At 38.1% G+C, this 21,524-nt stretch overlaps 5 protein-coding genes across 8 annotated transcripts in view; 1 reads left to right on the top strand and 4 right to left on the bottom strand.

Annotated features, from left to right (window-relative positions):
• LOC111809877 (bZIP transcription factor 16) overlaps positions 1 to 2,100 on the top strand; it is a 4,818-nt gene extending 2,718 nt beyond the window's left edge. For all 3 annotated transcript variants that reach the window (XM_023696345.1, XM_023696344.1, XM_023696346.1), the window contains 5 exons: positions 333 to 375; positions 450 to 715; positions 799 to 876; positions 976 to 1,101; positions 1,644 to 2,100. In XM_023696345.1, coding sequence (XP_023552113.1) covers positions 333 to 375; positions 450 to 715; positions 799 to 876; positions 976 to 1,101; positions 1,644 to 1,766 — 636 coding nt within the window. In that variant the 3' untranslated portion in view covers positions 1,767 to 2,100. The remainder of the gene's footprint in view (positions 1 to 332; positions 376 to 449; positions 716 to 798; positions 877 to 975; positions 1,102 to 1,643) is intronic.
• A 106-nt stretch (positions 2,101 to 2,206) lies between these two features.
• LOC111809878 (protein ABHD17B-like) lies at positions 2,207 to 6,341 on the bottom strand. Its single transcript, XM_023696347.1, has 6 exons — positions 5,897 to 6,341; positions 4,687 to 4,723; positions 3,850 to 4,086; positions 3,722 to 3,769; positions 2,774 to 3,327; positions 2,207 to 2,682 (listed from the first exon to the last, which is right to left on the bottom strand). Exons 1-5 carry the CDS (start codon positions 6,220 to 6,222, stop codon positions 2,827 to 2,829), a joined length of 1,149 nt encoding a protein of 382 aa, XP_023552115.1. The 5' UTR covers positions 6,223 to 6,341; the 3' UTR covers positions 2,207 to 2,682; positions 2,774 to 2,826.
• A 1,283-nt stretch (positions 6,342 to 7,624) lies between these two features.
• On the bottom strand, positions 7,625 to 8,898 carry LOC111809880 (protein ABHD17B-like). The gene is made up of 2 exons (XM_023696348.1): positions 8,252 to 8,898; positions 7,625 to 7,705 (listed from the first exon to the last, which is right to left on the bottom strand). Exons 1-2 carry the CDS (start codon positions 8,575 to 8,577, stop codon positions 7,657 to 7,659), a joined length of 375 nt encoding a protein of 124 aa, XP_023552116.1. The 5' UTR covers positions 8,578 to 8,898; the 3' UTR covers positions 7,625 to 7,656.
• A 2,230-nt stretch (positions 8,899 to 11,128) lies between these two features.
• LOC111809745 (dolichyl-diphosphooligosaccharide--protein glycosyltransferase subunit DAD1) lies at positions 11,129 to 13,722 on the bottom strand. The gene is made up of 5 exons (XM_023696147.1): positions 13,542 to 13,722; positions 13,423 to 13,470; positions 12,076 to 12,163; positions 11,948 to 11,991; positions 11,129 to 11,420 (listed from the first exon to the last, which is right to left on the bottom strand). The coding sequence occupies exons 1-5, from the start codon at positions 13,623 to 13,625 to the stop codon at positions 11,337 to 11,339; spliced, it is 348 nt and encodes a 115-aa protein (XP_023551915.1). The 5' UTR covers positions 13,626 to 13,722; the 3' UTR covers positions 11,129 to 11,336.
• Positions 13,723 to 14,701: 979 nt separating this feature from the next.
• On the bottom strand, positions 14,702 to 20,575 carry LOC111809760. Of its 2 annotated transcripts, none has more exons than XM_023696165.1 (6): positions 20,399 to 20,575; positions 20,163 to 20,248; positions 18,403 to 18,845; positions 18,221 to 18,316; positions 16,119 to 16,239; positions 14,702 to 14,929 (listed from the first exon to the last, which is right to left on the bottom strand). In XM_023696165.1, exons 1-6 carry the CDS (start codon positions 20,471 to 20,473, stop codon positions 14,800 to 14,802), a joined length of 951 nt encoding a protein of 316 aa, XP_023551933.1. In that variant the 5' UTR covers positions 20,474 to 20,575; the 3' UTR covers positions 14,702 to 14,799. The 2 variants fall into 2 exon arrangements, with proteins under 2 accessions (XP_023551933.1, XP_023551935.1); XM_023696167.1 differs by having other exon boundaries at positions 14,702 to 14,916.
• Between the last annotated feature and the right edge of the window lie 949 nt (positions 20,576 to 21,524).

The raw sequence follows: 21,524 nt of genomic DNA, 5'->3' as shown, positions 1-21,524 counted from the left end.
AAATCACTTTATCAAAAAAAAAAGATTTATTCTTCTTACCTCATTGAGATCCTCAGCCCTGTGCTTAAAGTCGAACGACGTTTTCAACGATGAGGAAGCTTGAGAATGAAAGTTAAGAGTTTTCATAAGTTGTGTTTAAATGTTAATTTAGATTGATTGAGGGGGGAAAATGTACTGACAGATTGGGAAATATGTCAATACTGTTTATTATTTGCTTGTATAGTTCTGATGCCAATTTTTTTTAAAAAAAAAAAAAAAAAAAAAACTTTTGGTAGTGCTGTTCCAGTCTTTCTTTTGAGATAAAGTGATTTAGCAGTACTTTACTTTTGTAGGAATCACAACCTAAGTTAGGTTCCAGGCAAGACACTTCGGAAGGTTTGGTTCTTTTTTCTTTCGTCTCGACAATATCTCTTGTCAGACATGGTAAAAAATACATTTTCCTGTTACAGTTGAAGCATCTCAGAATGGTAACTCTATGCATGGTACTCAAAACGGAGGATCTAATACTCAGGCAATGGCTGCCATCCCATTGGCAACTTCTGGGGCCCCGGGTATCGGTCCTGGTCCCCCAACCAACTTAAATATTGGAATGGACTATTGGGGTGCACCATCCACTATCCCTGCAATGCGTGGAAAGGTTCAATCCGCTCCAGTTGCTGGAGGACTAGTTACCACTGGATCTCGGGATGGCATACAGTCACAACTTTGGTTGCAGGTAAACTCTTAATATGATTCAAAAACTTGAACTTTGAAGTTGAAAAACGACAAAAAAAAAGTTATATAAAATTTTGGATTTAGGATGAGAGAGAGATTAAACGACAGAGAAGAAAGCAATCAAATAGAGAATCTGCACGACGATCCCGGTTACGTAAGCAGGTATTGAAAAACCTGCTGGAAACTATTAATCTTGTTGGTAGACCTGGTTTCTCGTACCCCTCTCCTATTACCAACTGGTTCCAAACTCATGATTTTCAGGCAGAATGTGACGAGTTAGCACACCGAGCTGAAGCATTACAAGAAGAGAATGCCAGTCTTAGGTCTGAAGTGAACCGGATAAGGAGTGAATATGAACAACTACTCTCAGAGAATGCTTCTCTGAAGGTAATACTAAAAATATTTAGTTTCCTGCTTCTCATTTCTTTCACCCCCTCAATGTTTTGTCACACCTTGACCATCACTTCATTATAATTACTTTATGATGTTGATTTTTTTAATCTAATTTACAAAGAAGTGTACATGCCAAATGGAGCAAGCTGTTTTCCTTTGCATAATCCTTAGCCATCTTTCTGGTAATCAACTAGACGGGTTGGATTTTTAGACTTATGTCGCAATAATATTGTGAGATCCTACATTGGTTGGGGAAGAGAACGAAACATTCTTTATAAAAGTGTGGAAACCTCTCTCTAGCAGATGCGTTTTAAAAAAAATCTTGAGGGGAAGTCCGAAAAAAAAAGCCCAAAAAAGACCATACATGCTAGCGGTGGGCTTGGGCTTGGGCTGTTACAAATATTATTATCTATTTCATTGTATGTATGCAGTTAGAGTGATGAGCATGGAGAAATCATCTTCTCCTTCATTATTGCAGCAGATATATGTTGTGCACAAACTTGTCCCATCTAATGGGCTAGATTTTGTTTATGCAGGAACGACTCGGGGAAGTTCCAGGAAATGAAGAACTAAGGACCAGCAGGAACGGCCAGCACTCGAGTAACGAAACCACTCAACTTACGGAGTCAGCGGTCGTGCAAGTTGGTAACAAGAATTGAATCTTCCCTTCCTGCTTACTGCTGCATTTTTACGCGCATAACCTAACTAATTTGTCAACCCCAAAATTGTAGTTCCCATAGCTTGTAGTTCTAGTTTAAATGTAAGCTGCTGACCTGTTGTAGTGTTAGGACCGTTTGTTCCTGCAATCCATATTATGATATCTCCATGGGGTGTATCCTTAACTGTAAAAGCCCACAAAGATTAGATATTTGGTGTGTGAATTTATTCTTGTAGCATTCACACGTTAGCTTCTGTACTAAAACCGTCCACATTAATTATTGTTAACTTGGAGAAAAGTTAATACACCTTGGCAAGGCTTTACTTTTTCTTGTACTTTCTGTTCTTTATTTGTGGTTTTCTTGAATTTTTGTTGACCATCCTGAGACTGAGCACATTAGCAAGTCTATAAGAGAGATTCATTAAGGTACACATAAGATAGTTCAAACAACGGAGTTATCGGCGAACCCGAACATATCTGAGTTGTTATATTGGAATTCATTATCAAGATGGATTGCTTTTACTCGGTCAACGAACTCATTATGCTAGGATTTTTGACAAGCGAATTCAAAATGCAATCACACTAATGACTTAAATAGTTCATTTGGTGTCGTTTTTTTATATTTCAGTGGTTACTATGCCCCCTTCGTCGCTCCATTAGTGGCTTTGCTTTGTAAAATAAGCTACATCTTCGGCCTCTAACAGCTTCATTAGATTATTTATGTAGTGGTCGATTTGATAGAAGCTTGGTCAGAAGTGACTAGTTGTTTTCCGAATGCCTCGACTTATGGTCTTAGTTTGATTTTCAATGCCTCCTTCCTTGCCGGAGAGTAAGCAAACGACCTTGCTTGCCTCCATCAAATAGTAGCTTCAGTTCAGTAGGGGGCAGATTCATATTCATCTTTATAACAGTGAGATCTGCCCAAATGGTATAGAAATTCTTCTTAAAATAACTGAACATCATTAAATAAAATCTTGTCCCCCAAAAGAATTTATCTGATAAAAATACCTTCTTCCTCCAGCGTTCTTCTATACAAACCACCATTCAAAGTCCTTCCCCTCCTACCCATTGGAGGACCCTCTTTCACAACAGCATCTCCATTGGAAACAGCTGCTGCTGCAACAGTTACTGAATCTCCATTGAGCCAAACAACTGGTGATGGAGGAGCAGCTGAAGCAGCACGTCGGCGTTGGGCATTTTGGGCATCTGGGTTTACAGGATTCGGGGCATTTCAACCGTATCGAGCAGCAACCTGCACAGCTTGGTCTCGAACATTTTGGTGGTTGCCAGCATTTCACTTTGCAGCAGCATCCATCACAAGAGACTGTACAGCAACACGATCTTTTTGGTAGATCACGAGTTTGTCGAATCTTTTTTAGGCGAACTTTCGTGGTAATGTTCTCCATATCTTGGATGAATTTGCAAAGATGGCGGATGTAGTTTGGATAAAGCTCTAAGTTGCAGTGTCCTCCTCCTTTTATCCATAGAGGGTCGTACGGTTCTCGCGACATTTTCCATAAACCATTTCCATGGAGCCAGTCGACAACATCATCGTCCGTGCCCTGTGAATTTTATCCAGGAACATCAAAGTCATCTTTGGTAACATTCACAGTTCGTACAAAAACTGTTTGGCAGAATTCAAACCATTTTTATGATATGTTTTCATAAAGTCGTGAATAGAACAGTTACCCAAACATTTTTTTTATGGTAAAAACTTGTCTACACCGATACCCACCTAACCATCTAATCATTCTTGGGTTCGTTTTTATGATATGTGATCGTAAAGTTGTGAATAGAACAGTTATCTAAACATATTTTCACCGTAAGAACTTGTCTACACCAATAATCACTTGACCATCTAATTAACGCTCGGGTTCGAAACCATGGAAACAAAGTTCAAGTTACTTTTTTTTCATGAAACATATCCAAAAGGGGGAAATGGTGGAAAGAACTTACATGTATCACAAGCACAGGACACTTCGCCTTCTTGATTTTGTTAATATTCTGCAATGGTGAGAATACTCATAAGCTTAACGTACAGATGAAAGTATTGATGCCATAAACGTCAAAGATAGGCGTGTGACCTTATAAATGTCAAAGCAACAGGTGAACTTCACATGGCATAGAACCCGTAGACCCGAAAGGATTGCGCTATGCAGCACGACACCCCTCAACCGTGGCAGTTTAGAAGCCAAATGCAACGTTGGTCCACTTCCAACCGATTGCCCATACAAGATCAAGTCTTCTTGGCTGACTCCATACTCAGTTTCAAGGCACTCGTAAACCGCTTCGATGTCAGCATACGTATTTGATTCGCTCGGCTGAATTTCACAAACAACATTAATTTGACTCACTGATGGTGATTGTGATTTAAAATTTTTGTAAACAGGAAGATCAATGAGCAAAAACCGAGCAAGAGCTAGCTAATTCCGCCACGTTCTAACAACGATCCGACCATTTTCGTAACGAGAATCAATGGAACCTCATCACTAAATGCTCAAATGGAATGCTAAGGACTCCAAATTCATCAGATTTTCATCAATGACAAGCCTAGATTATTTGTAACAACCCAAGCCCACCGCCCCACATTGATTGGGGAGGGGAACGAAACATTCCTTATAAGAGTGTGGAAGCCTCTCCCTAGCGGACGAATTTTAAAACCATGAGGCTAACGAAAATACGTAACGTACCAAAGCAGATAGTATCTGCTAGCAATGGGCTTGGGCTATTACATTATTTCCCGTCAATTTTGGGTTAATCTCATTCCCTTGTTCGACCCCTACCTTTTCGATGTTGTCACAGTAGAAAGGTTAGAATCCTAACCTGCCATGTCATTTCTAGAGATCAATCCCTAAACTCTTGAACGGTCAAATCAAAGGTATAAACTGTTTGCTGTTCTATAGAGTAGAACAGCCACATACCTTACCAGTTGAAGCTCCATAGCCAGAATAGTCATATCTGCATAAAAGATTACAAAAGTTTAGATACGAAAAAGTATAAGCGAGAAAAGCTCAACAAAATGCATAAGACATGAGAGCGTGTTCAAGATTATGGCATTAGGCTGCACATTTGTTCTCCTAAAACAAATTAACAGCTTAGTGCAAACGTTTTTCGTCTCAACCGTGTTTAGGGCAACTTAAGCATACTTCACTTTGGCTAATTATCTCAAGGGACAACCGTCGTAACATACAACATTCGACTTCAAGAAACTAGTAGAATTCAATATTCTAGGTAGTTGGTATGAGATCCTATGTCGGTTGGAGAGGGAAACGAAACATTATTTATAAGGGTGTGAAAATCTCTCCTTAATAGACGCGTTTTAAAACCTTGCGAGAAACCCAAAAGGGAAAGCCCAAAGAGGACAATATCTGCTAGCAGTGGGTTTGGACTGTGACAAATGGTATTGGAGCTAGACACCGGGCAGTATGCTAGAGAGGACACTGGGTCCTAAAGGGGGGTGGATTGTGAGATCCTATATCGGTTGGAGAGGGGAACAAAGCATTTTTTTATAAGGGTGTGGAAATCTCTCCTTAACAAGCACATTTTAAACTCAGGAGGGGAAACCCAAAAGAGAAACTCCAAAGAGAGCAATATTTGTTAGGCGGTGGGTTTGGGTTGTTACAACTGACCACAAGGATTCAACTAATCTAAAAGGACGAATGGACTTCCGTGTAAACGAACAAATAGGTCAACGATATAATTGTCAATATGAACACACACTAGTGAGATTGTGCACAATTTCTAGTAAACAAAAGATGAGTTATTGAGGAAAAAACATGTGATTTCATGGGAAAAGGAAAGCAAATCTTGCATAGAACAGAACAATGAAAAAGGGAGTAAAAGCAGAACTTTCCCAGAACCCCAAAAGCACAGAACTCCATCAAAAAAACATAATTTGCAACTCAAAGAGGAGGGGAAAATGGCTGCTTTTTTCAGGGAAAAAGGGTAAAAAGAAGGTTAAAAAATGACCTGAAAAGAGACCAACTTTGGAACTATTAAAACTAGCCTTCNTCCAACTAATCAGAACCCAGAAGAAACTACGCCCATAAGTTAAAAAATAAGTCTAAAAGGAAACCCAACTCCTTTAAAGTGAAGATCAAATCATTGAGAAAGAAAGGAAAAAGAACAAACCCCATAAGATTAACTCTGAGATTACGTTTAAGCTGAAGAAAAAGGTCATAGAGTTGGCCAAGGTCTGCAGCATTGCCATGGGAATAAAGCAGAGTAAGTCTCGCACAAGGATTCCTCAAATAAAATCCCACTATCTTATTCCCACGTTTCGTATCAATCATCAAAACATCCAACAAACTGTCCTCCACCGCCGACCCCACCGCTCCCGCCGCCGTCGAAACCACCGTAAGCCGACCGTCGCCGTCTCGCTTTCTGATCTGATAAGTCGACGGCGACGGCGGAAAGAAGGCGAATTTGGAAGCCAAATGAGAGAGCATGCAACCCATTCACTGCAAAAACAGCTTAAACTCAAATTCATCAGATTCACAACATCTTTTTTGGAGGAGAGGAGAGAGAAAGTGGGTTAGAGAGAGAAATAAGAGTAATGGAGAAATGAAAGTGGGATTTGAAATTNTGGAAATCTCTCCTTAACAAGCACATTTTAAACTCAGGAGGGGAAACCCAAAAGAGAAACTCCAAAGAGAGCAATATTTGTTAGGCGGTGGGTTTGGGTTGTTACAACTGACCACAAGGATTCAACTAATCTAAAAGGACGAATGGACTTCCGTGTAAACGAACAAATAGGTCAACGATATAATTGTCAATATGAACACACACTAGTGAGATTGTGCACAATTTCTAGTAAACAAAAGATGAGTTATTGAGGAAAAAACATGTGATTTCATGGGAAAAGGAAAGCAAATCTTGCATAGAACAGAACAATGAAAAAGGGAGTAAAAGCAGAACTTTCCCAGAACCCCAAAAGCACAGAACTCCATCAAAAAAACATAATTTGCAACTCAAAGAGGAGGGGAAAATGGCTGCTTTTTTCAGGGAAAAAGGGTAAAAAGAAGGTTAAAAAATGACCTGAAAAGAGACCAACTTTGGAACTATTAAAACTAGCCTTCTCTTCTTCACTTTACACTCTCCATTGGTAAATAATTGATGTAAATCTCCCAACCCAAATGCAAAAACAACGGTAACTTTCAAATTTCCATTTCGAGGGAACATTCAAAAGGAAAAGAAGAGAGAGAGAGAGGACTGAACCCATGAGATTGAAAGGATAAGCAATAACTAAATGCTTCTTATACAAAAATGTCAGAGAAAGAAATGCCATAGCCAGAAAAGCTTCAACAGAAACAGAGTTCCCTGAATCAGAGCAAAGTGAGAATCTAACACCCCATTGTCCATATTGTCGTTAGCCTCATAATTTTAAAATGCGTCTTCTAGGGAAAAGTTTTCACATCCTTATAAGGAATGTTTCGTTCTCTTCTCTAACTAATGCTAGATCTCACAATCCACCCCTTTTAGGGTGCTCTGTCCTACTGACACACCGCTCTCGATGTCTGATTCTTATACCATTTGTAATCGCTCAAGTCCAACGCTATCACTGTGAGATCTCACTTCGATTGGAGAGGGGAACAAAATATTTTTTTATCAGGGTGTGTAAGCCTCTCCCCAAGAGAGGCATTTTAAAACCATGAGGCTAATGCCGTACATATAACTAAAACGGACAATATCTGCTAGCTGTATGGCCTTCGTCTATTGCAAGATTTAACCCATTAGATGGAAACCAATTTCATCAAAAGGTAAGTAAAATGAATCCTTATCAGAAAGAGAAGCCATAGCCAAAAAAGCTTTAAAAACAGAGATCCATTAATCAGAACAAAGTTAACAGAGAGTACTGACCCCATGAAAGAGTGGGGGAAAAGCTCAACTCCTCAAAGTAATAAAACTTCAACAAAAAACAGAGCTCCATTGAGAAGAAAACTGAAAGAGGGGGAAAAAACCCAATTCCTTCAATGCATTAACCCAAATCCTTCAACAAAAAACAGAGCTCCATTGATAAGAATGTTAAAAGAGAGGAGGAAAAACCCAAATCCTTCAATGTAATAAGAACCCAAAAAAAGCTTCAAGAAAAATAGAGGTTTAGAGAGAGAGAGAGAGAGAGAGGACCCAAAAAAACCTCAACAAAAACAGAGCTCCATTGATAAGAATGTAAAAAAAAAAAAAACAGGGAAGTAAAGCTTCAAGAAGAGGAGAGCTCCATTAATCAGCACAGAGTTGAGAGAGAGAGAGAGAGCCCAAAAAAAGTTTCAACAAAAACAGAGCACCATTAATCAGAATAAAATTATATGAGAGATACAAAGACAGTGAAAAAAAAAAACCCAGAAAAGCTTCAACAAAAAACAGAGCTCCAACTAATCAGAACCCAGAAGAAACTACGCCCATAAGTTAAAAAATAAGTCTAAAAGGAAACCCAACTCCTTTAAAGTGAAGATCAAATCATTGAGAAAGAAAGGAAAAAGAACAAACCCCATAAGATTAACTCTGAGATTACGTTTAAGCTGAAGAAAAAGGTCATAGAGTTGGCCAAGGTCTGCAGCATTGCCATGGGAATAAAGCAGAGTAAGTCTCGCACAAGGATTCCTCAAATAAAATCCCACTATCTTATTCCCACGTTTCGTATCAATCATCAAAACATCCAACAAACTGTCCTCCACCGCCGACCCCACCGCTCCCGCCGCCGTCGAAACCACCGTAAGCCGACCGTCGCCGTCTCGCTTTCTGATCTGATAAGTCGACGGCGACGGCGGAAAGAAGGCGAATTTGGAAGCCAAATGAGAGAGCATGCAACCCATTCACTGCAAAAACAGCTTAAACTCAAATTCATCAGATTCACAACATCTTTTTTGGAGGAGAGGAGAGAGAAAGTGGGTTAGAGAGAGAAATAAGAGTAATGGAGAAATGAAAGTGGGATTTGAAATTGAAGGAAATGAGATTTGGATGTTTAGCTATACTTGGTGTAAGATCGTTGTTTGTAACGTAAAGTTTTCTATAAGCACAGAAAGAGAGATAGATAAATGGGAGTGGCAGAAACAGAGTCCCTATATATTAAATTCAACTCTGTTTTTGGGTGCCTTTGTTGAATTATTTAAATAATAATAACAATAATAATAATAATCATCATGAAAATATAGATAAAATTTTCAAATTTTCAAATTTTCAAATATTAAATTAAGAAATAAGCCTTTCACTTCTTTTATTTTTATATATTTTTAAAAAAGATATTTTAAAAATTAAGAATATTATTAAAAAATTTGAAAATTTAATAATATTTTTTTAGACGTAGATTTTTATTGATGTCAAGATGTTAATAAAGACAAAAAAAAAAAAAATAATAATAATAATAATTTAAATAAAAAGTGGGCCCAAGAAAGTGTGGAAGGAGAAGTTTACTTGAAATGGAGAACTTTACAGTGAGGCAGTACTCGTGTGTTACAGTTTTGTCAGTAAAATTGCTACATCCTAAGCGCCGAACCCGTCTCATTGGATCCTCTTTCGCCCACGCTTTCAATCTTGGCCGTCCATTTTAATCATATTTTCCACATCATTTTTATTTACTTAAAATGATTTAATTTAATAAAAATACCATATATATCTCAAACCTTTCAGAAATAAACTTTTAAAAAAAATCTAAAAATGCTCTAAAACTTGTTTTTTAGTGAACAATTAACACCTTTTAAGTCTTATAAAAATAGTCAAATTAATAAAAATGCCCTCTCTAAAAAAAAATACTTTTATGGTTAGTTTTAGATAAAAACAATTAATACTTTATTTCAAAAATATTTTTTTTTTATCTTTCTAAATGGTTTTAAATTATTTTTTTAACTTTAAAAAATAATGGTTTTAAAATATTTTTTAACTTTGAAAAGTGTAAAAAATACAATAATTGTGAAAAAGATATATAGCATATTCTGAAAAAGAAAAAAAAAAAAAAAAAATACTAAGATAGAACATGCAGTTGGCAAGAACTTAATTCACAATTTTACCTCCTCGTAGTTGCAAGGGTTAGACGAACACGAATCTCCACAATAGTATGATATTGTCCACTTTGAGCATAAGCTCTCATGGCTTTGCTTTAGGCTTCCCCAAAAGGCCTTCACACCAATGGAAAGAGTATTCTTTGTTTATAAACTCATGACCATTCCCTAAATTAGCCGATGTGGGACTTTCATCATCCAACACCTCCTCTCGAAGTGCGCCGTGCGCCTCCCCTTAATCGAGGCTCGACTCCTTTGGAGTCTTNTTATCAATATTTTCCACATCATTTTTATTTACTTAAAACTGATTTAATTTAATAAAAATACCATATATATATATCTCAAACCTTTCAGAAATAAACTTTTTAAAAAATCTAAAAATGCTCTAAAACTTGTTTTTTAGTGAAAAATTAACACCTTTCAAGTCTTATAAAAATAGTCAAATTAATAAAAATGCCCTCTCTAAAAAAAAATACTTTTATGGTTAGTTTTAGATAAAAACAATTAATACTTTATTTCAAAAATATTTTTTTTTTATCTTTCTAAATGGTTTTAAATTATTTTTTTAACTTTAAAAAATAATGGTTTTAAAATATTTTTTAACTTTGAAAAGTGTAAAAAATACAATAATTGTGAAAAAGATATATAGCATATTCTGAAAAAGAAAAAAAAAAAAAAAAAATACTAAGATAGAACATGCAGTTGGCAAGAACTTAATTCACAATTTTACCTCCTCGTAGTTGCAAGGGTTAGACGAACACGAATCTCCACAATAGTATGATATTGTCCACTTTGAGCATAAGCTCTCATGGCTTTGCTTTAGGCTTCCCCAAAAGGCCTTCACACCAATGGAAAGAGTATTCTTTGTTTATAAACTCATGACCATTCCCTAAATTAGCCGATGTGGGACTTTCATCATCCAACACCTCCTCTCGAAGTGCGCCGTGCGCCTCCCCTTAATCGAGGCTCGACTCCTTTGGAGTCTTAGTCATTTTTTACTGCCTTCGAGGAGGCTTAACTCATTTTCTTTTGGAGTCCTTTGTTCGATATTTGAGGAGTTACCAATCTATTGACACGACTAAGTTTAGGGCATGACTCTGATACCATGTTAGACGAACACGAATCTCCACAATGGTATGATATTGTCCACTTTGAGCATAAGCTCTCCTGACTTTGCTTTGGGCTTCCCCAAAAGGCCTCATACCAATCGAGAGAGTATTATTTGTTTATAAACCCATGATCATTCCCTAAATTAGTCGACGTGGGACTTTCATCATCCAATCCCAAGAGTTAAAAGAACTTGTTTTGTGTTATCTTCATTGTTTAAGTGACAGAAAGTGTAAGTATAGTTCTTACCTTTGCAACATAATGGCCAGAAAAGTGTTGACGCATTTGATTGTCTGGAAAAACATCACCGTAGAAAATAACTCAGAATGACATTAATTCAGTTGCAGGAATAACTCTCTCTTTCTAATATGCTATGTTTGGTAGAAAATTTCTAGCATAAGCTACTTTCTGGGTTTAAATTAATTCTCCAAAGAAAGCAAGAAAAGAAGTAGAACCCAAAATGAGGTGTTTTATCCGAGGAAGCAGATGATCACCAAATGGAGAACCAGGTTGCACAGAACGAAATCAGCAAAAGCTCGCTCCGGGGCCAAATCCTGAAAATTTGAACAGGATTCGTTAAGCATTTCGAAACGTGTTGTAACCAATTTTTGGATTTCATGATACGAAGTTCGTCTATTATTTATTTTTCCCATAATGAATGGAGGTTAGGTTGGGGGAGGGAGTGATTTCCTTTCCACCATGAAAAAATGGCATGAAAGAAAGGGTTAATGCCTTTCATTTCAAATCATGTGAGGAATGATAAGTATTTGAACAAATTGTTTAAAATTTTATGGCACATCCCACGTTAGTTGGATAGTTGGAGAGGAGAATGAATAATTCTTTATAAGGGTATGGAAACCTCTCCCTAGCACACGCGTTTTAGAAATCTTGAGGGGAAGCCCGAAAGAAAAGGTCCAAAGAGGACAATATCAGCTAGCAGTGGGCTTGGATTGGACGGTTTCAGTTTGGAATATTCGTTGTTAATGAAAAGAAAACAAGGATTTTACCCATACTCTTTCCTAATATGCAAATGAAAAATGAAAGTGAGGTCAAATTAAGTAGAAAAACATGAAGAAATTACCTTGAACTCCTTGTTTTCTTTATTAACTTGAATCCGGAGACAAACTGAAAATGAAGAATTCGATCAGAATAGGAATTACTCCTCACATTATTTTGTGATTTGATAACCAAGATATACATCCTGCTTACCAGCAAGGACAGCTGTCCCGATACAAGAAAGAACGCCTGAGAGGAAGGAGTTGAATGGGAACGATCCAACAATCGCCATGTATGCTACCTGTTTACAAGAACTTATCGGTTAAAAGTAATTCAAAACAAATTTAAGAACTCAGAAACATTTTCAAAAGTGCGACTCGGCGTTGTGCAAGATGAAGGCATCTCCACAGCGCAAAAGGTGCGTGCTGTTGGATATCTCTGACCTTATAAATTTATGTTGCATAGATAAACCGAAAAAGCCTATAGCTAAAGAATCACCTGAAAAAATATCATCTAATTTTTCATTACATTGTCATTCATCTAATACATATGTTCTATTTATTTAGTTAGGCATCACAGTTCAAAATATAAAATGCGTAGAAAATCCAAACGATGAATCATAAACTCAACCAAGTTTTAAATGTGAATGCCAACGATACAGACCCACGATTATAAAACAAAGATCAAATGCAAATAATTGAGTAGCATTAGTTTATCAAGCACAGCCTACACTAATGAAACCTTCCACTCCCACAGCACTTTTTGTTGATAAAATTTATCCAACGTAAATGAAACAAGCTCAAGAATTCAATTAAGCGAAAAAAGAGAGTTATAACTTACCAAGGAAATCAGGAAACTTTCAGAACTCGGTGAGTTAGTTAATCTCTTATAATGAATATTCAATTATAGCTTTTTCAAAAGAAAGATGCCAAACGTTGAATTGAACAGATGAAGCACAAAATACGTGCCATTATGTAAAGGGTATCAAGATAAGATCGCAACATTCCTCCACAAATGGACTCGGCATGAAAGGCCGATCCCTTTGTTGGGTCCTTGGTACGAGATGAATTTTCAAGATGTTTAGGCAACATTACTTTTTATGTCTTCTTGAGGCAACTCAGATTTTTGTAATTATTAGCTTGTACTGTTTGAGGTACTTGGAAAATTTCTGCAACCAGTTTAAGCAAGCCAGAGGATTCCATTCTATTGTATTCTTCCATTTTCAATGAAGGTTGCTCATAAAAAACAATGATACGCAGAGGAACAAGAACTTATGCTGAGATATACAAACCAGCATGGAGTCTGGTAAAATAACAGGCTAGATCGTATTTTATAAAAAGTAAAGAAAACAGAAGCAACGTCAAACTTGCATTCGTTTTTCCATTGCAATGCAGTTTTCGACAATCGAACACAGTTCAAAGACAGTAATCAAAAGAGCGTAACACATTGACGAATTCGGACGCAGAAAAGGAAAATTCGAAACAAATCCGTTCCGGAACAACACAAAACTATCAATAATCAAGGAAATGGCGTTCACAGAAGGATCAAAACGGCACAAACCTGGATCAGAGCCGTGAACACAGCATAAATCACATAGAGATCAATGATCTGCGAGGAAGACGATCTAGGTCAAAGTTCCATCAGCAAAATTCAGAGCGGGAGTGAAAAGATATACATACCTTGAGTGTTGTTGGAGTGGCAGCATAAGCTGAGCGAAGCGACTGGAAAAGAGCTTGAGCGTCCTTGCTTGTGGATCTCGCCATTGCAATACCGAGCTCTGGAGCCTCAATGAGCAAAGAACAAATGAAGACGTCCGTCCAAAATGAAATCCTAGGGAAATCTCACCAGTTTTTAGGAGCGAAAAGTCCTTTTTACCCTTTTCTAGAACTCGGTCCTAACTTTCCGAAAATCGCCTAACGGCCTCTCTTGCGGGCGGCCCCTCTCCACGATTCTTCTCCGGCGAGCTGCAATCTCCGCCGGCGGCGGCCTACTCCACGGCCAATGACGTGGAAGGTTGTGGACTTTCATTGAATCAAGCCACCCAATTTTCCAACTCAATTCAAAATTAAATTAATTTAATTCTTCTATAATATTTACTTTATAATTTAGAATTTAGATTGATAAACTAATTATAAATTAGTAAATTAACATTTAATTTTGATAAATTTTATTGTTCGTTACATGTTCTATCGGCTTAGAGATCAAATTATAGTGCACTTGGAGAGAAGTCACAAAAATACGACCATTTTAAAATACAAATAAAATCACATCAAATTATGTTGTCAAGACTTGAATGGTCGAGCTGCAACAAGGAAAAGAATAGAACACATATCTAACCTTTTCATACAAGCCCCACTTAGCTCGAGAAAGTATAGCTCAATCGACAGAGCTCCACCTTGATTATGTTTTTTTCATTCAACAACACGCAGAATGAAAAGATTTGAACATCTTACCTGTTGGTCGAGAATATATATCTTAACCAGTTGAACTATAGTTTGATCAGAGTTCTATTTATGGGTCAACAACACGTGGAATGAAAGGATTGAACATCTTACCTTTTGGTCGAGAATATATGCTTAACCCCAGTTGAACTATAGTTTGAACAAAGTTCTATTTATGGGTCGACAACACGTGGAAGGAAAGGATTGAACATCTTACCTCTTGGTGGAGAATATATGCTTAGCCCGTTGAACTATAATTTGATCAAAGTTATGGGTCGACAACATGTGGAATGAAAAGATTGAACATCTTATCTCTTGGTCGAGAATAATGCTTAACCAGTTGAACTATAGTTTGATCAGAGTTCTATTATGGGTCGACCACACGTGGAATAAAAAGATTGAACATCTTACCTCTTGGTCGAGAATATATGTCTTAACCCGTTAAACTATAGTTTGATCAGAATTCTAAAAAACATCAAATTCAAACTCATTTAGATCAAAATTCAAACTCATAGCACACATATGCCATTGGGTGGGTATCAAAAGTGGGGGAAATTGGTAAGATGAGCCTGGTGTTCATTATTTCTTGGCCTGAGATTGCTCCACAAGGTATCTGCAAAACAGATCTAGTTTTGAGAGAACTCAATACTTGCATTTCATTTCAGCATATAACTAACAAACAAACAAACACTTCAGTCAAGAGATTTAAATTCACAGCTTGAGGAAGGAAACTGCACATCAAATTTTGAAATGATAGATATAATAAACAGCTAGCTTGGCAGATTGAGCAACGAGCTGAACCTTTGGCTGATGGAAATATAAAGCAAAGTATTCGAAGAATCGAGTGCTCTGTGTTCTATATTTCTGTTGAGATACCATGCAGAAAGCACTGAAAAGATCAGTAAAAATTTTCTTTTCATGGAAAAACCGAGTTTCGAACAAATGCAAAGAGCATTCAATCCGAGCATAGTGTCACGGTCATGCTCGTCCAAGGCGTGTTGCCCATGGCCGCATGCCCATGATAAGCCCAACCCTTTATGTCTTTTCATATTCTAGTGTTTTACTTTTGTATTTCGAGGAAGTATGACGTTTTAGAAATATCATGTCTAGGCCTGTCAGACATAAATGCCTCAGAATGTACTATAGGGGGATACGACTAGTTGTCAACTTCTCCCTACCCAAGGTTATATATTGTGAGCCGTTGTTATTTCTCTCTTGCTTGCTTATATAACGTCTCTTTCAAAAATCTCTCTTTCGAAAATCTCTCTCTGCCCTCGTTTTCTAAAACCTTTTCTTAAAACCGAGGCCAGAGGCTCGAGCATACGTCGCTTGGCCGTAGACGACGCAAGAACGAATTGACTTAGCTCACTTGTCGTTGGAAAGTGAGTGCCGCACAATCGCAAGTCCGCTGCCATCAAAAGTGCGATTGTGACACATAGCTCCATAGAAAAGAGTAAAAAGTTGATAGTTCGATTGAATTCAATAAAGAAAAAACAAATGCAAAGAGCCTAGAAAACTATAGCCTATCACGGTGGTCGGTGAACAAGGTTTACATAGCCTATACTTTGCAAGCCTATTACGATCGATTGTTTTAAGTAGATAGTTTATTCATGAGAAGGAGTTCCAACACCCCAGAGAAGTCGATCCTTTTGATTATGACAGAATGAATACAGCCTCTCCATGATTATTAGGAATTGGAAGACCTTTTTGTGTTTCTTTCAAAAAAGGAAGATACTATAAAATATGAAACATCTGTGGACAAAAAGAAATATAGAATGCAAGTCTTGAGAGAGAGTGAAACTAAGCAAAACTTACTTGCCAGTGTAGAAGCCTGCAGAATACCAAGCATTTAACACAGTAGTAAGGTCTGTTTCAGAGCTAGCACCACTTTGAGGCATTATCCCAGCATGTCCCTCGCTTTCTTTCTCTATGTGAACTGATTAAAAAGAAAAAAAAAATGTCGCAAGGTATCAAATCATGCAACTTAAAGCCCAATGAGAAGCAATGTCGTCTGGATTAGTGTAACAGCTCCAAGCCCACCGTCGGCAGATATTATCCTCTTTGGACTCACCCTTCCGGGCTTCCCCTCAAGGTTTTTAAAACGCATATGCTAGGGAGAGGTTTCCACACCCCTTATAAAGGGTGTTTCGTTCTCCTCCCCAACCAACGTGGAATCTCGAGAGATGGTTTAAAAAAGGATAAGATGAAAACGTAAAGTACATAGACAATGTAAAGGAAAGCCTAATGGGAAGTTCATTAGTACGTTTTCTGTCACCATTTGTTACAAAAACCTATACATCTGAACCAGTAAACATGAAGTCCCTATAATCTTATCTAAAGCTAATAAAGAATCATATAGAAATGAAATGTGCTAGATGACCATATACATGTTCCAATATCATACCATGAGCATCAAGTGGTTTGGTCCGTTCTCATTACATACTCATTAAGCGAATATGACACGAGGGGCACATGACTAAACAAGGACAACACGAGGGCGTGCAAAAACAACAACCTAGTAGGAGCCAAACAAGAACAAACCTTGAAAGGGAATTTAATGCAAAACGAGTAACAACGAAGTCCTTAGATACAAACGTCCAAAGGGACATACATTTTATCATCTTTTTATTGTATAGTTTTAGCAGAGAAGAGAAGAGCCATTATAATTCCTTTCATTAGCTTTGTTTTTGTAACGACCTNATAGCTCCATAGAAAAGAGTAAAAAGTTGATAGTTCGATTGAATTCAATAAAGAAAAAACAAATGCAAAGAGCCTAGAAAACTATAGCCTATCACGGTGGTCGGTGAACAAGGTTTACATAGCCTATACTTTGCAAGCCTATTACGATCGATTGTTTTAAGTAGATAGTTTATTCATGAGAAGGAGTTCCAACACCCCAGAGAAGTCNCTAGATTCACCGCTATCAGATATTATCCTCTTTGGGCTTTCCCTTTCAGGCTTCCCCTCAAGCCTTTAAAACACGTCTGCTAGGGGAAGGTTTCCACACCCTTATAAAGGATATTTTGTTCTCCTCCCCAACCAATGTGGGACATCACAACCCACCCCCTTTTGGGGCTAGTGTCCTTACTGGCACATCGTCTCGTGTCTACCCCCCTTCGGGGAACAACGAGAAGGCTGGCACATCGTCCGGTGTCTGGCTCTGATACCATTGGTTGGGGAGGAGAACAAAATACCCTTTATAAGGGTGTGGAAACCTTCCCCTAGCAGATGCGTTTTAAAGCCTTGAGGGGAAGCCCGAAAGAGAAAGCCCAAAGAGGACGATATCTGCTAGCGGTGGATCTGGGTCGTTACAAATGGTATCAGAGCCAGACATCGGACGATGTGCCAGTCTTCTCGCTATTCCCCAAAGGGGGGTAGACACGAGGCGGTGTGCTAGTAAGGACGCTGGGCCCCAAAGGGGGATGGATTTGGTGATGATCCCACATCGATTGGAGAAAGGAATGAGTGCCAACGAGGACGCTGGGCCCCGAAGGAGGGTGGATTGTGATGTCCTACATTGGTTGGGGAGGTGAACAAAACACTCTTTATAAGGGTGAGGAAACCTTCCTCTAGCAAACGTGTTTTAAAGCCTTGAGGGGAAGCCCGAAAGGGAAAGCCCAAAGAGGACAATATCTGCTAGCGGTGGATCTGGGTCGTTACAGTTTTGCTTTGTATTGTTTCTTTCCGGCTTTTTTTTGGGGGTATTTTCATGCCCCCTTTTGACATATTTTGTTGCCTCTAGTTCATGTTTTCTAGTGAACATCATGTTCATGATGTTTTTTCTAACACAAATTTTGTTACTAGTTCAAAACATCTATGTCATCAGAGCATACATAAAAAGAATCTTCAATCATAGAATAAAAAGAAATGCAGATAATCTGAAGAGATTCATTCAGGCTCCATAGAATCATGCCAACCTTTATTTACAGTCTTTATGGACGATATAGCTCTTGCTGCAGAATCCATTGCAGTTTTGATTATGTCACCATCAGCACGGGACGAACTTTGAGGACCTGTAGCCAATGAGTGAATAATGGGTAACACTTTTGCCCAACAGCCATTCCAAACAAGGAACAAATAGAAAATTGATATCACATACCAGCTGAAACTGGATAGCTGGAGGGCGGGTAAGACGGTATTGCCTGGTTAAGAGAAGGTTGGCTTGCAGAGACTGGGTGTTCTTGATAGGCAGCAGATGTTCCCCATTGATTTCCGATGTCAGACCCTGCACCGACATCCTGGTAGTTCCAACCACCAGCACCACATTGATAAAGCTGTTCTAGAACCTTCTGCCTCTTCTCCTCAAGCTCGTAATACTGCTTGAGTAGCTCGTTATAGCCATCTTCACCTTTTAGATTTAAATTGGAGTCCTTAACGGTCTCCTGTTCCGTCTCTTTCACATATAGGGCGGCTGAAAAATCTGTACAAGATATAGGACATGGCTCTACACTGATATTTTCCTTAGCTTCTGAGGTATTTGTAGGCTCATTGACTTCAAACATAACATCATTTGCTCCAATATAGCTCTCTTCATCTACACTCCTGTTCTTTCAAGATGCGATAGTAATAAAATATTAAGCGGGATAGCTTCAAAGAAGACACTCAGGACGTCCCAAAAAACGTCCCAAAAACGATCATAGAAGACAAAAGAAGGAGTCATGCAAGGGCAGATCATATTGGGGCCAGCGGGGGCATGTGTCCCCCTCAAATTATAGGACCCTTCCACAATTGGACAAGAATAACACTGAAATGGAAAGTTACAATACCATGAATCTCTACAAAATCACTATTTTTATTTTTCTCAAAATGTTCTCCTAAGTTGTGTTTGTAACAGCAGCCAAAGAAACCGTTCTAACAACCTTTCAACCATTCCTATTCTTCTACATCCTGAAAGCAATTGTGTGAGATCTCACGTCAATTGGAGAGAGGAAGAGTGCCAGCGAGGACACTGGGCCCCGAAGGAGGGTGGATTCTGAGATCCCACATCAGTTGAAGAGAGAAACGAAGCATTCTTTATAAGGTGGTAGAAACCTCTTCCTAACAGACGCGTTTTAAAAAACTTGAGGGAAAGTCCAAAGAGGACAATATTTGCTAGTAATGGGCTTGGACCGATACAAATTGCACCCCTAAATCGTTCACGCACCTCCATAATATTGTGGAGCCAATTTCAAACCAAGCACCTGTAAATGCTCCCCCCGCATTTTGCAGGTCGAAAAGCAATGTATTCAAGGCACAGTTTCTTTGATCATTAGTGTGATGTCCCACATTGGCTGGGGAGGATAACAAAACACCATTTATAAGGGTGTGGAAACCATGATCACAAAACTTTAAATAATAAACTGGTTGTGAAATCCCACAACGGTTGGGGAGGAGAACAAAACACCCCTTATAAGGGTGTGAAAACCTCTCCCAGTACACGCATTTTAAAAAACATGAGGGGAAGCCCAAAAATGACAATATCTACAAGCGATGGGTTTGGGCTGTTACAAATGGGGGTGGACACAAAGCGGTGTGTCAGCAAGGGGGGGATTGGGAGGTCTCACATCGATTGGAGAAGGAAACAAGTGCAAGCAAGGACGCTGGGCCCTGAAGGGGGTGGATTGTGAGATCTCGGTTGGGGAGGAGAACGAAACACCCTTGTAAGGTTGTGGAAACCTCTTCCTAATAGACGTGTTTTAAAAAACCTTGAGGGAAACCTCGCCCAAAGGTTAAAGGTTCGAATCCACACCCGAGTCGAACTCAAATAATAAAACCGTTAAAAAGGGAATGTTAAATAATTGCATTAGCATTTCAACTTTTAGAGATGCAATAGATGATACCTAAAAACGAGAAAAACGCTAGGGCAAAAAAACTACGGACCTTCTTGGTTCGTCACTCTTACCGCAACCATTAAAAACGCCTCCTCCCTCGGCTGAAACACGGCGGACTTCATATCCATGCATTGTCTGAAAAACGCCAACAGTTCATCACATGTAAGCCACAAATCATACAATTCAAAGAAAATCAACACAAATCAATACCGACGAATCAAAACAGCACTTTCTGGATACTGCAAACGGAGAATTACCAGATGGATAGAAAAAGAGAAGGATAACCTTATACTTCAACATTGCTTCATCCATGGCTTTGACAATCATGGAATCATCCCAGTACATTCTATCTAGCTCCATATTCTCGACTGAATTCTAAGATTGATGCGATTGACGAAGAACCAAATAAAAACCTGAAGGAAATGTGCTCCCGCCTCAGCTTGCCGCGACCTGACGTATAGAACTGGGAGTGGCAACTGGCAAGACGATAAACATTTTTCGGGTCTGATCGGATCGGATCGCGCTCGACCCGACCCGACCCGGATAGTTTTTTAATTCAATTAAATTTGAATTTTAGTGAGTCGACTAAATTTAGTGTATACTAAGGTGATAAATTTAAAAATATTAAATAAAATTTTAAACTTTTAAAAAATACCCATAAAAATTTGAAATTTAGATTCTACGCCATGGTCGTAGATATCTCGAATAAAATTAATGATAATAAAATTGATAACCCATTTTGTGAAATAAAAGCTATCAATTTGTTATGGAGTCATATCAATTGATGCTCTCGAGATAATTTTAAATCAACGTGAACAAGCTTTAACTAATTTTCGAGATTCTGTATAACTTTCAGCTTTGTCGATGAAATAGTGAATTTACAAATGTACCCACTAAATTATTTAATAATTAATAAATAGATGGAGAAAAAAAAGTAAAATAAGGGCGGAGTATTTTCTACCGCGGCGTTCTAGGCGATGAATGTGGGAATCAGATGCTTCCCACCAAACACAATAGCCGCCCGCCACGTGAAGAATATTATCAATTTTATCGATTATATTAATATCTAAAAAATTTTAAAATTTAAATATAAATTATTTACAAGTCACGACTCACTCACGGTTAAAATTGGCTACAAACTTTAAATACTCTTAATCCAAAGTGTGATAGAATTGAATTGTAATCTAGTTTTCGACTTGGTTGAATTAGTCGGATTGAATTGACTAAAAAAAAGTCAATCTACAAACTAAATAGAATTTTTTATTTTTCAAGAATTAAACTCAACTTACACCGAAAGAAAAATGAACTCATTCCAATGTTAGCTGGATTTGTTAATCTAGGTTAATCGAGCTATTAGGTCGTATGAATATCCACGTCGATCACTTTCTTAAATGAAAGAATTTCAAACAAT

This window comes from Cucurbita pepo, chromosome LG14, assembly GCF_002806865.2.
Source record: "Cucurbita pepo subsp. pepo cultivar mu-cu-16 chromosome LG14, ASM280686v2, whole genome shotgun sequence".
Taxonomy (NCBI): Eukaryota; Viridiplantae; Streptophyta; class Magnoliopsida; order Cucurbitales; family Cucurbitaceae; genus Cucurbita; species Cucurbita pepo.
This window is presented reverse-complemented; position numbering and strand designations above follow the sequence as displayed.

Coding starts and splice junctions, on each gene's coding strand:
- LOC111809745 (XM_023696147.1), bottom strand. CDS start 13,625: ATGGCGAGATCCACAAGCAAGGACGCTCAAGCTCTTTTCCAGTCGCTT. Junction 13,471..13,541: donor CCACTCCAACAACACTCAAG/GTATGTATATCT, acceptor TCTTCCTCGCAG/ATCATTGATCTCTATGTGAT. Junction 12,164..13,422: donor TGTTCACGGCTCTGATCCAG/GTTTGTGCCGTT, acceptor TCTTGTAAACAG/GTAGCATACATGGCGATTGT.
- LOC111809880 (XM_023696348.1), bottom strand. CDS start 8,577: ATGGGTTGCATGCTCTCTCATTTGGCTTCCAAATTCGCCTTCTTTCCG. Junction 7,706..8,251: donor CTCAGAGTTAATCTTATGGG/GTTTGTTCTTTT, acceptor CCCCTCTTTCAG/TTTTCTTCTCAATGGAGCTC.
- LOC111809760 (XM_023696165.1), bottom strand. CDS start 20,473: ATGGAGCTAGATAGAATGTACTGGGATGATTCCATGATTGTCAAAGCC. Junction 18,317..18,402: donor CAGCTATCCAGTTTCAGCTG/GTATGTGATATC, acceptor CATTGGCTACAG/GTCCTCAAAGTTCGTCCCGT. Junction 14,930..16,118: donor GCAGGCTTCTACACTGGCAA/GTAAGTTTTGCT, acceptor TCTCAAAACTAG/ATCTGTTTTGCAGATACCTT.
- LOC111809878 (XM_023696347.1), bottom strand. CDS start 6,222: ATGGGTTGCATGCTCTCTCATTTGGCTTCCAAATTCGCCTTCTTTCCG. Junction 4,724..5,896: donor CTCAGAGTTAATCTTATGGG/GTTTGTTCTTTT, acceptor TCTTTTATGCAG/ATATGACTATTCTGGCTATG. Junction 3,770..3,849: donor GTTGCTTTGACATTTATAAG/GTCACACGCCTA, acceptor TCACCATTGCAG/AATATTAACAAAATCAAGAA.